General features: G+C 48.9%; 5 protein-coding genes across 5 annotated transcripts; 4 read left to right on the top strand and 1 right to left on the bottom strand.

The window, feature by feature from the left end:
- Positions 1-177: 177 nt before the first annotated feature.
- TrAtP1_007527 (uncharacterized protein) lies at positions 178-1,975 on the top strand (the record flags this gene model as incomplete). Its single annotated transcript, XM_014093115.2, has 3 exons — positions 178-509; positions 578-1,767; positions 1,821-1,975. 3 exons carry the CDS (start codon positions 178-180, stop codon positions 1,973-1,975), a joined length of 1,677 nt encoding a protein of 558 aa, XP_013948590.1.
- Positions 1,976-2,657: 682 nt separating this feature from the next.
- TrAtP1_007526 (uncharacterized protein) lies at positions 2,658-5,209 on the top strand (the record flags this gene model as incomplete). The annotated part of the gene is made up of 6 exons (XM_066113558.1): positions 2,658-2,851; positions 2,916-3,546; positions 3,612-3,692; positions 3,755-4,383; positions 4,432-4,617; positions 4,672-5,209. The coding sequence occupies 6 exons, from the start codon at positions 2,658-2,660 to the stop codon at positions 5,207-5,209; spliced, it is 2,259 nt and encodes a 752-aa protein (XP_065969644.1).
- Positions 5,210-5,707: 498 nt separating this feature from the next.
- On the bottom strand, positions 5,708-6,449 carry TrAtP1_007525 (uncharacterized protein; the record flags this gene model as incomplete). Its single annotated transcript, XM_014093113.2, has 4 exons — positions 5,708-5,796; positions 5,859-5,980; positions 6,053-6,111; positions 6,186-6,449. The coding sequence occupies 4 exons, from the start codon at positions 6,447-6,449 to the stop codon at positions 5,708-5,710; spliced, it is 534 nt and encodes a 177-aa protein (XP_013948588.1).
- Positions 6,450-8,627: 2,178 nt separating this feature from the next.
- TrAtP1_007524 (uncharacterized protein) lies at positions 8,628-9,901 on the top strand (the record flags this gene model as incomplete). The annotated part of the gene is made up of 5 exons (XM_014093112.2): positions 8,628-8,717; positions 8,801-9,109; positions 9,179-9,475; positions 9,546-9,614; positions 9,674-9,901. 5 exons carry the CDS (start codon positions 8,628-8,630, stop codon positions 9,899-9,901), a joined length of 993 nt encoding a protein of 330 aa, XP_013948587.2.
- A 2,890-nt stretch (positions 9,902-12,791) lies between these two features.
- On the top strand, positions 12,792-15,548 carry TrAtP1_007523 (uncharacterized protein; the record flags this gene model as incomplete). The annotated part of the gene is made up of 1 exon (XM_066113557.1): positions 12,792-15,548. The coding sequence occupies one exon, from the start codon at positions 12,792-12,794 to the stop codon at positions 15,546-15,548; it is 2,757 nt and encodes a 918-aa protein (XP_065969643.1).
- Positions 15,549-16,094: the final 546 nt, after the last annotated feature.

Below are 16,094 nucleotides of genomic sequence, written 5' to 3'. Positions count from 1 at the left end.
TATTGCACTAAAAACGTAATTCTGCAAGGGGCTTCTGTGGTGGCGGGGACATGCAGCTCGGCTTGAAGCTCTCTTTGGAGCATTGATAACCCAAGCTGTTTCCGTCTGCTCATGTACTTTTGTCTTCTTTCCTGACCTGCCATCAATCAATTTGGCGATACGTTTTGCATCTTCACAATGGCAATTTCCAGGCTCGCCCTGTTCCTGGCGGGAGTCGCAGGCGTCGTCGCAGCTCCCAGCTACGGCCAGGAGCCTCTGAGCTCCATCGCGCCGTCGTCTAAATCCCAGTGCAATCTTCCTCCGATTTTAGATCCGACGGGCGATGGGCTCCCCTCTGCTGATGACCTCTTTGCGTCCAAATCTGCACGAGACCAGCAGATTAAGCGTCTTCAAGCCATTGTCCAAGTTCCCTCTATTTCCTACGATGACAATGGACCGGTTGGTGAAGATAAGCGCTGGGAGCCCTTCTTCGATCTGCACAAAGTCTTGAAAAAGACATTTCCCAACGTGTGAGCCTCGCCTTTCTCAAATGTGTATGTGTATTGATGTCTTGGCTGGATTTGTTAACAAGCTTTAGGCACAAGAGGGCCAAGCTCGAGAAGATCAACACCCTCGGCCTTCTCTACACAATCCAAGGCTCAGATGACAGCCTCAAGCCAGTGCTATTGATGGCCCACCAAGATGTCGTCCCAGTGGCTGACGAATCGACTTGGACATACCCTCCCTTTGAAGCCGTGTACGACGGCGAGTTTATCTGGGGCCGCGGAACCTCGGACGACAAGAACAGCCTTACAGCTATTCTGTCGGCGTTTGAAGCCCTCTTGTCAAACAAAGACTGGGCGCCGAAGCGTACTTTCCTACTTGCTTTCGGATACGATGAGGAGTGTTCCGGCTTCCGTGGCGCTGGCGAAATCTCTGCACACCTCAAGAAACAGTATGGCCAAGACAGCTTTGCCGCCATCCTGGATGAAGGTGGCCTTGGATTGACGCAAGTCGACAATGTCCTGTACATCCTCCCGGCCGTCACCGAAAAGGGCCATGTCGACGTTTTCTTTGAGCTGGACGTCGTTGGTGGCCACAGCTCTGTTCCTTTCCCTCACACCGGTATTGGTATTATTGCGGAAATCGTCAGCGAGCTGGAAGCCCATCCCTTCCAGCCTGCGCTGATCGAGGACGGTCCAGTTCACGGCCACTTGAAGTGCCAGGCGCGCTACTCGCCTGAGGCATACCCAGATCTCACGCGCTTGGTTCAACGAGGCGACTTGGATGGTATTGCGCAGTGGCTGGTCGAGGCTGGCCGAAACACGCAGTACATTGTTCAGACTTCGCAGGCCGTGGACATAATCAACGGCGGGCAAAAGATTAATGCCATGCCTGAAAAGACTATCCTGGGCGTAAACTATCGAGTTGCCCACCAGAATAGTATTGCCGAAGTGCAGCACAATGCCGTTCAACGCGTCGACAGCATCATCAACAAGTACGGCCTAAAGCTTAAGCCATTTGAAGATGACGAAGAATATGAGAAATACGTCGCTAGTGTTTCACCCGAAGTTCTCGAAAAGGCTGGTTCAAGCAATGTCGACTACAAGGGCACCTTGGTTCTATCAACCAAGGGCAATTTCCACCCCAGCCCCATTTCTCCCACCAGTGGCCACGCTTGGGATGTCTTTGCCGGCACTCTTCGACACAGCTTTGCTTTCGATAACGGAACCGTGGTTCCCACCGGAGAGATTATGACGGGCAACACTGACACTCGTCACTATATTGGTAAGTTGTGCGTATTCCATGTCGTGAGTAAATTTAGCTAAAACATCAAACAGGACTTTCAGAAAACATCTGGCGCTTCACCCCTGATCGATTTCATGCGGAAAACAACATCCATACCATTGACGAGCACGCTCGCGTGGATGGCCACATTGAGATGCTCAAGTTTTACTACGACTTTGTGCGCAACTTTGATGCCGCGAAATTTTAAATAGTCTCTTGGAAGAGAAAAAGCGTTTATAGTCAACAATCTGGACAATAATAAGTGATGATTTGTTGAACTAAGCTTCACTTTTCTCAACTGCAATCTTCTTCATACCCATGGGTCGCATGATTTCCTATTATGGCATATTCCCAATGCGACGTAGAGCCTGAAGAACATAATTCATCCACTTGCAACTCAGCAATCAAGTCAATTCTCCTCATAGTTGGTATAAGTGAATAAATCTCATGCTTTATATGCTCAGGCTGGCATGTATAATTGTCACTCGTCGGCAATGAGGTACAGCGGTACTTCCTTAACCGGCTTATCGAAATTGGCCGAGGGTAAATCGCGCTGCTCCGATTCGCCAGAAATGTCGGGGAACTCCCCCACAAAGACCGAAAACGCTCTCCGCGATCCCCAGAGCCGAAGCCGGGGAACTGCTTAAGCAAACCGGGAGACTCACGCGCAGTTCAAGGAAGATGTCAGTTTCGAGGAACCTTTGCAAAAAGTATTTCCATCCATCATTGGCATTCCCGCATCCGCGAAATTCGCATCTCGGCTCCCCACATAACTCTAATTGAGCCGAGTCAACAGCTCCCAGACAGATTTGGCAGATAAGCCGTGCTGTCATATCTTGTGTTATCTACAATCTCATTCACACACCGCGGAACAGAAGCCGAGTGGAGCGATGGGCTCTTCCAATTCAGACGGCGAGACTTCATCAAGTCCGCCGCTACTACGCGCGCGACTGCGTGCCAGCCATGCCTGCACTGTCTGTAGAATTCGCAAAGTCAGATGCGATGTTGCAGTGACTGGATTTCCGTGCACAAATTGCCGGTTGGACTCTGCCAATTGCAAAGTGTTGCCGCGAAAGCGAAAATGGTGAGTTGCTGTCATGTGGAGAGAGCTCTTGTTGAATGCCTGTTACTAAAGTTACTTTGCATAGGGAACAAAGAGTAAAGCGCGTGTTTGATCAAGAGGCAAAGGAGAAACTATCGCAATCCCGACCCATAGATGTAGAAAAGGCAAAACCTTCACAAGCAGTGTACCCAAACCTCCAGCCCCAAGCAGCAACTAAAAACGACCAAGACATGGACAGCTCGAGCTCGTCCAGCCCATCAGTCAAGATCGATCCATCCTTAACCCCGGCGTTCCAACAAGAGGCATCGGAGTTTAGTAAAGAAGCTTTAAACGCAAACTTTAGCTTCGCAGATGGTACCATTGACCCAAGCAAAATAGGACAGCAAGATGGCTTCGGCATTGGCAATCCTTGGGGAACGGGATATGACAAAACTACCATCTTTGGACTGCAGCCGCCAGCACGTCTCGTACCTTATTCCAACTACAACTTTGTCGATGCTGGATCCCTCTATCAACTTAGCCATATCGATGTAGCGTACTTGACAGAAAAGGGCTGTCTCACCTTGCCTGCGGAAACAGCACTAGAAGAGTTCTTCCATCAGTATTTCTCACATATTCATCCCATTATACCTCTGGTCAGCGAGGCGGAGTTTTGGGCAGCAGACGCTCGCATTCCTCTTCTTTTGATCCGGGCAATGCTGTTCATATCATCTCCTGTAAGTTCAACGAGGGCACCATGATGTATTGGAATCTTCTGAGCCATATAGCTGACATTTAATAGTACGTGTCAGCATCAACGCTTCTCAGTCTTGGGTATAACAGCGTACAAGCAGCTCATCTTGAACTATATACGGCTGCAAAGGTCAGTTTGCCATTGCTCCATCCATCACTTGGCAGCATCTAACCATCTCCGATACGCTTCAGACCTTGACCCAATTCGACATCCACAGAGACAATGTCGTCAGCGCCCAGGTAGCGCTCCTGCTGACCTATTACACGCCCGCGCCGAGCGATACCACAAACACATACTGGATGGTAAACGCAGTCCACTTTGCCCGTTGCGCCCACGCAGACCAGTATCACACACTAAACGACGGCAATCCCGCGAAACTACGGCTAAAACGACTGTGGTGGACCTGCATATTGCGAGACAGAGTCATTTCCTTGAGCTTGCGAAGACCATTGGTCATTGGATGCGACGAATTCGACTTTAGCCAGCCGGGACTCCTTCTTGCCGACTTTTCAGACGAACTAGGAGTCTCTACAGTGTATGACCGGCCGACAAGACAGATTATAGCACATTTCATATCGGCATTTTGCGAGATTGTCAACCCCTTGAGCATGGCCCTTGCGATACTCTACCCAGCGGCTGGCCCCAAGATCGTCACCTCAGAGACAGACACTGGAAGGGAGTCCGATGCCTGTGCTGAAGTTGTCGGGCTCTTGGACGTTTGGTATCAGAAAACAAGAGAACGATTTGAGATTTCTACTCCATCGATTGGCGTCCACAAATCTGTGACAATGTTCATCAAGATGACATTCATCTACTACTTGTAAGACTGCTTCCGCCCCAAGACAAGACGTACACTGACATCCTCAAGTGCTGCGAGAGCAAGTTTGTGTTATCACATGATGCTACTATCCGTATCCAATCCTAGCCACGCATCAGATACCAAGAAGAACGATCTCCAAGTCCAGGCAGAGATGGACTCAGCATTAAAGGGAATCACTGGCATGTTTATGCAGTTAGCCCGTCTAGGCCTTGTCCAGTATCTTCCAAACACATTGTAGGCAAACTATAACCCCTTGCTTCGAAACTCAAGGCTAATTCAAATCTCTAGCGTTACCTTTACCGCTATTCCGCTCATCTGGCAAGTCCTAGATGCAAAGATACTAAACACTGGCGCGCCCGCCGCAGACAACATGCGCGATCTCATGGTCTACACCAACGTCATGAACAAATTCCGAGGCCTCCACGAAAACGCAAACAACGTCTTGAAATTTATAAAACAGCTAATTGCTCACATTCAAACAACAGAATCTGCCGAGATCATGCAGCATGAGCTGCTGTTGGCAGATTCTTCTTTCCCGCCAGAACTTCTGTCAAGCTTCCTGCCTGATGGGAAGACACAAGACAGCATCATCACCCACGAGCCGAAAAATAAATGGGCAAAGTTATTCGCCGGAAAACCACGGACCTACCTACGGATCGCATTAACGATTCAACATTCTCTCTCCAGCGGCAATTTCCCATCGGAGGAAGACTTTCCCAAGGCACTACAAATGGTGAGATTTGCAGAGGAGACAATGGATAGTGGCGTTGACGTTGGGCTGTACAAATATTTGCAACATATGGAGGATTTCTTACTATCTGCTTAGTGATAATTAGCGCGGTGTCTGGAAAAGAGGGACTTTTTATTCTTATTAATATGCTTGAAATAAAAGCCATTGGTAAATCGAACTATACGTAACGTGAACATTTTCTTCATCTGAGGGTCAAAGAGGTTGTTGCAATTCCTATGTACCCGGATATGTGCGGAAACGTGCGCTGCATGAGACTTGCCACCCATAATCTTTCAAAGCTAGACTCGATATCGCTCTAGATATCCATCCAATTGGCCTCCTCAACATGTATCAATAGTACTCCTAATAAATAAAAAACAAGATGCGTGAGGCGTGGAGCGAGAGCTGGATCATAATGTTGGAAGTACGCGCAGGAGACAGTTTAGCGGATAGAGAGATAAGCAGCGCGCCCATCTGAAATCATGGCATTTCGTAAATCTATGCAAGCACGTGCAACGCATCATTTTTTCCCATCTCATATCCAACAGATGAAAGCCTCGGAAAATGCTTGGTAGAAAAACTATAACCAAATATCTAGTGTGATGCGCCTCCACTTTCGACCTCTTCCTTGGTGTAGCCATAAGCCGTCAATGACTTTCCATCAATTTTGACAGGCGTAGCAGCTAATTTTCATTGTGAGACAGTCTTCTCAACAAACGACAGATTTCATGGCTGCTTTTCTTACCTGATAAGACAAAGTAGAGGCGAGCGGGTTCCTCTGAGTAGTTTGTCCATCCGTGAATCGTGCCGCGCTGGACGCACACATCGCCAGGCTTCATATCGATGCGGACGCCATCATCGAGATGGCTACAAATAGATGGTATTAGCAATTAAATTTTAATTTACATATTAAAATAGAGAAAGAGAGAGGCAATGTACCAGGAAACTTCTCCATTGAGAAGGATGCCGAAATCTAGCGACTCCGTCCGATGGAACAACTGCCGCCATTCTTAGTATCTGCGCCTGAACTGAATACCCCGCCTCGGGCCCTGGATCTTGAAATAAAAAATACTGTTACCGTTTCCACTTTTGGTGGGATGTCGACAACCCGGAGAATAATCCCCTTGTTGTTCGACAAGTCAGTGGTTCGCGTCTTGGTAGGATCTACCCATTCGTCGTTGGAGGCTGGGAATTGGTGCGTCTCATAGAGCACCGCAAAGTTGGCCCCCGTCGGCGTTGGGACGCAAGGAATTGGGCTGTCGGCAACAACAACTGCTCTGCCTTGCGAATTGTGGCCGGTGACAATCCGCCTGGGGTCTGGGAACCAAGAAGTCATGTTGAAGCTGTGAATATTATCGCGGCTGCGTGTGTTAATGATATGGTATGGTGAATGCGTACAATGCAAGGTGCCCGTGAGTATATACAGGAATTGAACTCATCAACATTAGACTGCAAATCACATGACGCAGCTTCCAAGACATGCAGCGCAACGACGATGTGCGGTGTAGCCGCAGATTACTTAACAAGTGTGTGCTACTCTACTAAGCATTGTCGAACTCTGTTACCTGTTTGCCGATCGTTATCCGACAAACCAAGTAGCTTGCAGTATCCTATGGCTGTGATAACTCAACAACTGATGACAGGATAAGCTCTAATACGCAAGCTTCACATTGCAAAGTGAATTTTGTTGGGGACCATAAGCAAACTGGAGAACATGAGGGGCACCAGTGTAAGACCAATGGGTTGCCTAACAGGCCCTATCAAGATTAGCGAGAGGCAGAATAGGCTAACGCTGGATCTGCTAATTGGCCATAAAAGCGCATTCTGCTACCTGTACTCGTGGTAAGTCGTGTATCACAATATAAGCGAATCGTTGACTGAGTAGCAATCACGTAGACATGCGCTTGATGTTCCTGATAGATGGGCTGTACCTGCAATCACGCATGTTAATTGTATGCGATATCGGCGCTTTCTGCGGCTTCTCACCCAACTTTAAGCGGCGCAACGCCACATACAACACGAGGCGAATTGCATGTATTGGGAATTAGCACTAGCAGAAAACGCCACTGGGTAAGTGGCGATGCTACAACGGCTGAAGACAAAAAAGGGCCTAATAAGTGAAAAATGACCAACTGCTTTTGATTTCACTTTGGTATGAAAGAGGATCCAGGGCTGTAGCAGCTCTACCACACCACAAATTGTTCTTCCAAGTACAAAAGGCTGATGAAGAAAGGGCAGGAATTTATACGCCTTCTTACATGATTTAGACAAGCCACGCCAAGCAAATGGGTAAATGCCACTTTTCGACGCCACACCCTAATACCTCTAGCAAGTCTGGTAAGCATAAATTGTCATCTGGTACACGATGGCGCTAGCGAATAACAATCAAAGCCGTTCATATAAAGATGCTAGAGAAAAGATCGCCCTTTGATGGTATTTATGAAATCCAAACTGTGACGAATAGCACGACTGTGCCGCTCGTATTTACTCGAAAGGTAAATGGCCTGATTCATATAGGACCCATGCTCTGTAAACATCGCAACAATACCTGTCGCAGCATGCGATTGCCACATTTCTATCTGTGATTTAAGATGCATGTATAGGTATGGAATCAGCCCATTGCCCAGACAGACAAATTAACTTGGCGTGGCCATTGCCATTCAAAGGCTGCAATTAGTAAAGCCGGCGGCATCGTGGATTCTTCTTTGGGAAGCTGGTGCTATCTTGGGTAACTACCATCTGCGGCTAGTCTGCGGATCAAGATCGCGCCGCGTATCGTAGAACAGGCCTTCCATCTGTATGTGCAATTTTGGCTAGCTTCGGCCTCTTGATGCCGGAAATCATGTGGAGCTTCTTCGGGCGATGCATTGAGTCCGCGTGAAGAGCCTGAACCTGGGGCTGGTATCATGTATTGAGTCGGATAGGACACCTGCCAGATCCGTTTGCGCTGCGTTCTCAGAGTAGACAGTGGAGAAGGTAAGTATCGTGAAGGATAGTATGTACTTAGGATCACACAAAATCAGTACGATCCGTTTAACAAAGGGAGAGAGATACACGCTGACAAATACGCTGGAACCGCCAAGCTGCAATTGCTGTGTTTGGCATGTACGCGGGCGTAAATCCCACTAGCGCATCTGGCCAGCGGATAGTCAAACAAATAGTGTCCGAGAAATAGAGACCGCGGACAAAGACATATAGTATTCGAAATCGTGGGCAGGGCATCGAGCAAAGCGGGGGATAGTCATTGGCGTCAACGCGGTGCGCATAGTTGAGGAATTGTGTGCTGATTGTTTGATAGATCCCTGCCTCTAGACATCCGCTTGCCTAGGGTAACTCATATAAAAGAGTTGCCGAGGCCGAGTTTCATGAAACTCCTCAATTCTTCTCCATAATTTTGTCCTTCTGCGCAAACGTACGACAATCAGTCTGGACCTCTCAGCATAGCGCTTCGCTCTGAACCTCTCATACGCGATACAAAACAAGGACTCTGAGCTCAGTCTCAATTTTGTTCGCCATGTTCAAACGAATCGGCAATATTTTGACGCAGGGTTTCCCACCGAAGCCTACTTTCACAGAGAATCACTTGGGCGACCTATCTGACAAGGTCAGTTAAATCTTCACGACGTAGCATCTTTGCGTGTACCCTTTAATTCGTCCTGCTAATGTCGATTATGCCCACTCGAGCAGGTCTTTATCGTCACTGGCGGATACTCAGGCGTAGGATATCAGCTCTCAAAACTGCTTTATGCCAAAAACGCCGTTGTCTATATCGCAGGGCGCCGCGAAGATGCCGGCCAAGATGCTATCAAATCCATCAAAGAAGCCCATCCCGACTCCAAGGGAAGGCTGGAATTCCTGCTACTTGATCTAGCCGATCTTTCCACCATCAAAGCCGGCGCAAACGCTTTCTTGGAAAAGGAGACGAGACTCGACGTTCTTTTCAATAATGCAGGAATCATGCGCTTGCCTAAAAAGGCTCCAACCAGGTCCAAACAGGTAGGTCGCATTCTCTCTCTATTAACAGATGTGGTCACACAATGAGATGCTTACCTATTTTTCGTCTAGGATCATGAAATAATGATGGCTGTCAACTGTCTCGGCCCCTACCTCTTCACAAAGCTCCTGCACCCAGTCATCGAATCAACAGCCAAATCGTCACCGGCAGGCAGCGTCCGTGTTATTTGGCTGGGGTCTCTTATGATCCAATTAATGGCGCCAAATGGTGGTATGGATCTCGACAACCTGGATTACAAGAAGAAATGGCTAGATGAGTATACCAGATACTCAGCCAGCAAGGCTGGAAATCTTTTCATCGGTAGTGAATGGGCTAGACGGGATGCCGATAATGGAATTTTGCATTTGGTAAGCAGATGTGTTCCAAGATGTCATGTCTGATAATCTCAAGCATTCTAACAATGTGCCGACATGATAGACTGTCAATCCTGGTAATCTCAAAACACCACTGCAGCGCGACGTGTCTGCGCTCGAATACTATTCAATGGTAAGCCATTGCTTTTGCAGAACCTTGGGAAATACATATCATGCTAATTCTTGGAGTAGGCACCAGCCCTGCATGATCCCATCTACGGCGCATACTCGGAGTTATTTGCTGGCCTATCTCCAGATGTCAAGTCAGAGCACAGTGGACAATATGTCATGCCTTGGGGTCGATTTGGCCCAACCCGTCCAGATGTTGAAAAATCCCTGTCTCCACAAGATGGAGAAGACACGTCCAAGGCTGGGAAATTCTTCGAATATTGCGACAACCAGACGGAATCTTTTGCATAGGAATTTATGCGATTTGAAGTATTGGCCAAGCTTAGCTTGCATCTGTGCAGGATAAGGGAATACCAATGATGGAGGAATGTTGCTCGGAAATGATACCTACCTTTTGAAGTTTTGTTTGAAGCCAGAAAATTGAAAATTAATGAGAGAAACAGAGAAAGCATTCCCTTTCAGTGTGTCCTGACCAGTGGGCGATTTTTCATAATCACACTCGAGGGTGCTAATACTAAGTGTCAAAATTCATGAGGGGTAGATCTTGATCTCGTTTGACGAATTGAACCACCGTTTCAAATCTTTCACGCTGGTCAAGCGATCGATCATCTTTCAAGGGAGAGAGGCGCAAAAAGGAGAAGATTCAGGCCCTGACGATCATCGGAAGCGGAATTGATTCAGTGCGTCAATAAGATCGGCAGATCCTGATTTCGCTACGTTCTCTCAATGGCATAGCAAATGCGATAACAAATTGATACACTCATATACACAGTAGTGTTGAAACAATAGGAAAAGAGAAAGAGGTTTGCATAGTTCATTACAGACTGCAAGGGGAACAGAGAGAAGCAGTGTTATGCGGGTCAAATAAAACCAGACCGTCGGTGGCTGGATCTTTGTATACCTTCAAGATGTACGATTTGATACACCAAAAGGAATTGTGTCAAGCAGATTAAGATGACGTTTGAGGTTTAGATAGGCTAAGACAAGTTGTATCAAGATGTTTGAGGTACTCGATTTGTCGTGCATTATAATGGACTGACGGGATGGCACCCATCTGAAACTTTGACCCATAGGGCAAGTCATGGTCGTACTCACAGATGCAAAGCGATAGCAGCTGTGCTCCTGACGCCCATGATAACTGTGCATGAAACGCCTTTTTCAGTCGGCAATGAATCGTGCCGTCCACGTCCGTTCAGGAGTAGTCTCGGTAGATCTCAACCACGAGCTTCAAGTAGTGCGGCCATGTGGATACAGATATTAATAGCATGGCACCAAAACATGCACGCGCAAGCTTGCAGGCTTAGCAGCATGGCTGTCTAGGCGAGAACAAGATTTCTTGATCTGCTTTCCAGCCCCAACGTGGGCCGTGTGGATTTCATCCCGCTGCGAGTACGGGTCTTCATGCTAAGCTTTCCGGCCATGAGCAGTGGAGGACCCCTGGAGAGCTTGGATGGGTCCCGCCGGCAATGGCCTTGGAACCGGTGATATTTCCCCTTGGGCGCAAAAGAACCGATTGTTGGGCAGCAATCTCAAGACTGCGAGTCGTATTGGTCGTTCGACTATCGCATGTTGGCGGCCAAAGTCAAGGATCGGTGAAGGCGATGAAGATTTTGCATAAGTCTGGCTCCTGATATCTACGCGCTAATAGTCAGCGTAGATAGGCGCCGGGGGTTCATCCGATAGGCGGATTCCCGCTGCAAGTGAGATGGAAAGATTCGAGAACAAAGCTCAGCTGCTTGGCGTCCTCTGGCGTTGGTCCTTGTTGAGAAGATCCTAGCAAGACTCTTATCGAAGAAGCTAAGGGCCAGACTAGATGGAAGAGGTTAATTGACACGGAATTCTCTGGCCAGGGGGGACTGAAAGAAAACCTGGAAAGAAAAAAAAAATTAAAAGTGGTGCGTATTGTTTAAACGAACCCCCAGTCAGGTTCGCCACCAACGCAAAAGGCTTTCGCCATGAGGCGCCACGGGCGCATATGACTCTGTGGCCACAAGATAGCACGTTCTTACCTGCCATCGACATCAGTGGCAGTTGAATACGAGTTTGCGAGTATGCCATCAATACGCAAGCAAATCGTAACAACGACGTGCTTGGCCACGGCTTGCGGAGAGTCAAGGTAGAGTCAATGGAGAATCAATGGAGAATTGATGGAGAAACCATCTCGCCTCGCAGCTGATAACCTGATATTGAGGCTGCACGTGCGCTATCTAGCGATAAGCTCATCACCGGCGTAGCCCAAAGAGGCAACCCGGGCGGCTACACGGTCCCCTGCACCTCCATATCGCTGCCAAAACTTGGCCAGCAGAACCGCTTTTCAGGTCCACCTGCAAAACTTGTCTCTATCACGCACTCATTCTTCGCATCTTGTCTGACCCGCTGCCTTGGCTAGCCTGCCTGTTCCTTGCTGCGGATTTCGTATCATCGATGACTATGCGCCCGACGTTCGGCGGCCGCGTCCAAACTACCGATTGACTAAACTCGGCAGGTCGCAGCCAGGAATGACGAGAAATAAGCTGGTGATACTGACAGCATGGCACATATGGCGGTAGGGCCAGGCGGGACGGCCGTCATGCGATGGAGATGGACAAAGAGCCACCGATGATCACGGAAGCCAATGGATGCTGCCGCAGACCAGCCGATCATGACAAGCAAACACGGATTAGCCACTGCGTTGAGGATGGAATCATGGCATGGCACTGACAACGGGATATGGAGCATGGTGGACAGATGGAAAAGCAAAAAAACCGGGGATGCAGAGCTGGCGTCCGCCATGTTCCTGGGCCTGCCAAGCGCACGCCTCGCATGCAGAAGCTTCCGCACCGGCCTCTGGCATGCTCGCGGACGTTGGGATTCCTCTCTGGAGACCCCCCACCCTTCGTTTCGCCATCGTGGCTGTAATTGCAAATCTAACAGGCCCGGGACCCAGACAAGCTTTTGCTCGCTGACACGGCACCCAGCCGCTATCAGGGATCACCAGGGAGGGGCATTCCAGACGAGCCGGGAGAGCCAGCCATTACTCATGGCAATTTTTTCTCTCTTATTTACATGTGCTACGCAGCTGTGGTAGCTCGTCTCTCCCAAATCATGCTGCATCATCTCCCTTTCTCTGGCTTGAAGCCCCTCCCTAAACCCTGAAACAGGTCTCAGAGCCGACGATACTGAGAGGCAGCACGCCACAGCAATGTCAACAGACCCCAGAGACTATGGAGACGTTAGCGAGATCACTACGCCTGGCCGTAAAGGCAAGAAGCGTGTAGTCTGGAGCGAGGATGAATCGAAGCCGTCGTCGTTGAGGTCGTCTGCGAACCTCTCGGTTGGTCCATTCGGGAGGGAGATTGCCTCTCCTAGCAGTGGTGACTGGCTCTTGGACCAGAGCCCGCCTGTTGGATATTTCGAACACTCGCCCCAGGCATCACCAAACCTACAGCCCTCTGACTCGGGGCCACCAGATGCTCAGGAATTGAGACTTGCCTTAAACATGGTGCTGCTGACGGAGGAGCAAAACTCACCCGAATTACGAGCGTCACCGGCACAAGCATCGACTCCCGTCCCGAAAGCTGGAGAATCCACTACGCCAAAAGTGCCAAGACCAGTCTTGAAGCGCAATACCAGCTACAATGTCCGTCAAGAACAAGAGGAAGCAGACAAGGCGGAGGAGCATGTCACAGAACGGCAGCTTCGATCCATGACGGATGCACGGCAACGAGCAGATCGCCTGGCTGTAACGCTGGGCTCGTCTTACTCCCGGTCTGCCCCAGGTTCAAGACGAAACTCGATTGAGCTTCAACGATCATTCCAGCCCGTCCTCAAAGTCTCAGACCATACTGATCGAGACTTGGATGATGACGCTGCTACCACGACTAGCCCTACGTCTACTCTCCGGGAATACACGCCTCACAGCACGTACTCTACCACACATCGTACCCCCCATAGCTCCCGCCTGTACCAGCCACATGAACACGATAGAGCAGAGTCGATCGTGAGCTCCCATGATAAAGACTACCTTTTCCATCCACAACCTTCTTCATCCGGCAGATCAACTCCGGTCATCATGCAAGCCTACACCCAAGACTACGTCCCGAGGCCATCAAGATATCGTGGAGGCATCCTTTCCTCTCTGCTCAAGCTTCATCGCGATGACAACGGCGCCAATCGAGGCCAAAGTAGCAGCGGGTTCAGCACTCCTGTTACGACACCATCAACTCCCGTCATGTCTCCACAACATTCGCCCTCATCTTCCAGACGGCCTTCTACCGTCAGTACCGTTCGATCACGATCATCTAGTCGTCTGAGAGGCTATCACAAATCCAAAGGTTCGACTTCTTCACTGGCATTGGGTGAGCTATTCAAGTCATCCACCATGTTTGCCGCTCCTGGTTCCAGCGAAATATCCGATCATTTTGGTGAAAAGAGGAAGAAGGAAAAGAAGTCAAAGAAGGAGCAAATTCGAATCACCGTTCACATCGCTGGCACAATTGCACGTCACAGGTATCTCTTGAAGCTATGTCGCGCCCTCATGATGTACGGTGCTCCAACGCACCGTCTTGAAGAGTACATGAGCATGTCCTCCCGCGTTCTCGAAATCGAAGGCCAGTTCCTTTACATGCCATCTTGCATGATTATCAGCTTCGATGACAGCTCTACCCACACGGCGGAAGTTAAAGTGGTTCGGGTTCCCCAGGGAGTTGATCTTGGCCGCTTACGAGATGTTCATAACATCTACAAGGACGTCGTTCATGATAAGCTTGGCGTAGAGGAGGCTACTAGGCGCCTCGACAAGGTCATGGATCGGAAGCCCAAGTTCAAGACCTGGTTTCGTGTGTTCATGTATGGCCTCGCCTCAGTTTGCGTGGCTCCATTCGCTTTCCAGGGCCGCTTCATCGATCTGCCAGTTGCCTTCCTTCTAGGTTGCTTAGTTGGACTTCTTCAGCTCGTGTTTGCCCCCAGCAATGAGCTTTATGCCCACGTTTTCGAGGTCTCTGCTGCTGTCATTACAACATTTTTAGCCCGTGGCTTTGGCTCTATCAACGGTGGGAAACTATTTTGCTTCAGCGCCTTGGCACAGAGCAGCATTGCCCTTATTCTCCCCGGCTACATGGTGCTCTGCGGCTCTCTGGAGCTTCAAAGCCATAACATTGTCGCCGGTAGTGTCCGTATGGTGCATGCGGTCATCTACACTCTGTTTCTCGGCTACGGCATCACCATTGGAGCCTCCTTGTACGGCATGCTTGACAGCGAAGCGGCTAGTGCCACGACTTGCGACAATCCTCTCAGCGCCAACCGCGCATGGTCCATCCTGTTTGTTCCGGGCTTCACGCTCTGTCTGTGTATCATTAACCAGGCTAAGTGGAAGCAGACACCCGTCATGACCATCATGTCTCTGGCTGGTTTCTGTGTCAATAGCTACTCGAGCCAGTACTTCCAAAGCAACAGTCAAATATCCAACATGCTTGGCGCGCTGACCATTGGCATCTTGGCCAACTTATACTCACGACTTGGACGGCACGTGCAAAACGCTTGGCTGGATCTCGTAGAGTGGTGGCAAGCAAGAGTCCAGCCGCGATTCTCCAAGAGGAAGCCGACCATGCCCCCTCTACCTGATGTGGAATCCAGCGCAGGGCCACCTCCAGAAGAAAAGCAACGCCTACCCAGGAAAGTGGGATATAGTCTTGCTGCTGCTGCTATGCTCCCAGCCATCTTTGTCCAGGTGCCTTCTGGTCTAGCTGCAAGTGGCTCCCTGTTAGCTGGTATCAACTCGGCAAATCTTTTGAACAAAAACACTACAGAAACTTCCACCAGTTCCCAGATTGACGGTACTGCATTTACAGTTTTATTGAGCGTCATTCAAGTCGCAATTGGCATCAGCGTGGGCCTCTTTTTGAGTGCCTTGATTGTATATCCACTTGGCAAGAGGAGAAGCGGTTTATTCAGCTTCTAATTGTTTATTGTTGCCATTTTGTTTTTTTTTTTACTTTTAAACCTTGTCCTTTTTTTCCTTTTATTTTTCTATTTGTTTTTCATTCATTCCTTTTTAGCAAGCAACACCAGCGAAGCAACGAAATTCCTTTTTCAGTATAGCAGACTTTTGTTTAAGCGACTTGCAATTTTTTATTCGACACAGCAAACTTGAAATCTACAATGTTATTCGACATATTCCATAAGGTGTACAGGAACAAGACGATGGGAGGGAAGGATAGGAGTTTCATATCTTGCAAACACGATTTAATACCCAGTATCGGCGCAATTGAAATATATACAAGAATTCTTTTTGTTTGGGCTCAAGGCGTCAGCGAATTGTATCACTGTTTTTTTTTTTTAAATGTATCATCTTTGCTCTCGATTTTTGTGCAGGGGCAGAGAGTCGGATCACATACGCGAGGTATAGCATGCTTGTTCTAAGCGATTGTGTGGGGTCTCACAATGAAACAGATAGATATTAGACATCTAGAGGCTAGATATCGTTTTACATTATACAATTTGGATA

The sequence above is a fragment of the Trichoderma atroviride genome, chromosome 4 (genome assembly GCF_020647795.1).
Source record: "Trichoderma atroviride chromosome 4, complete sequence".
NCBI lineage: Eukaryota > Fungi > Ascomycota > Sordariomycetes > Hypocreales > Hypocreaceae > Trichoderma > Trichoderma atroviride.
Note: the sequence above shows the minus strand (reverse complement) of the source record. Positions and strands in the feature narration are given on the sequence as shown.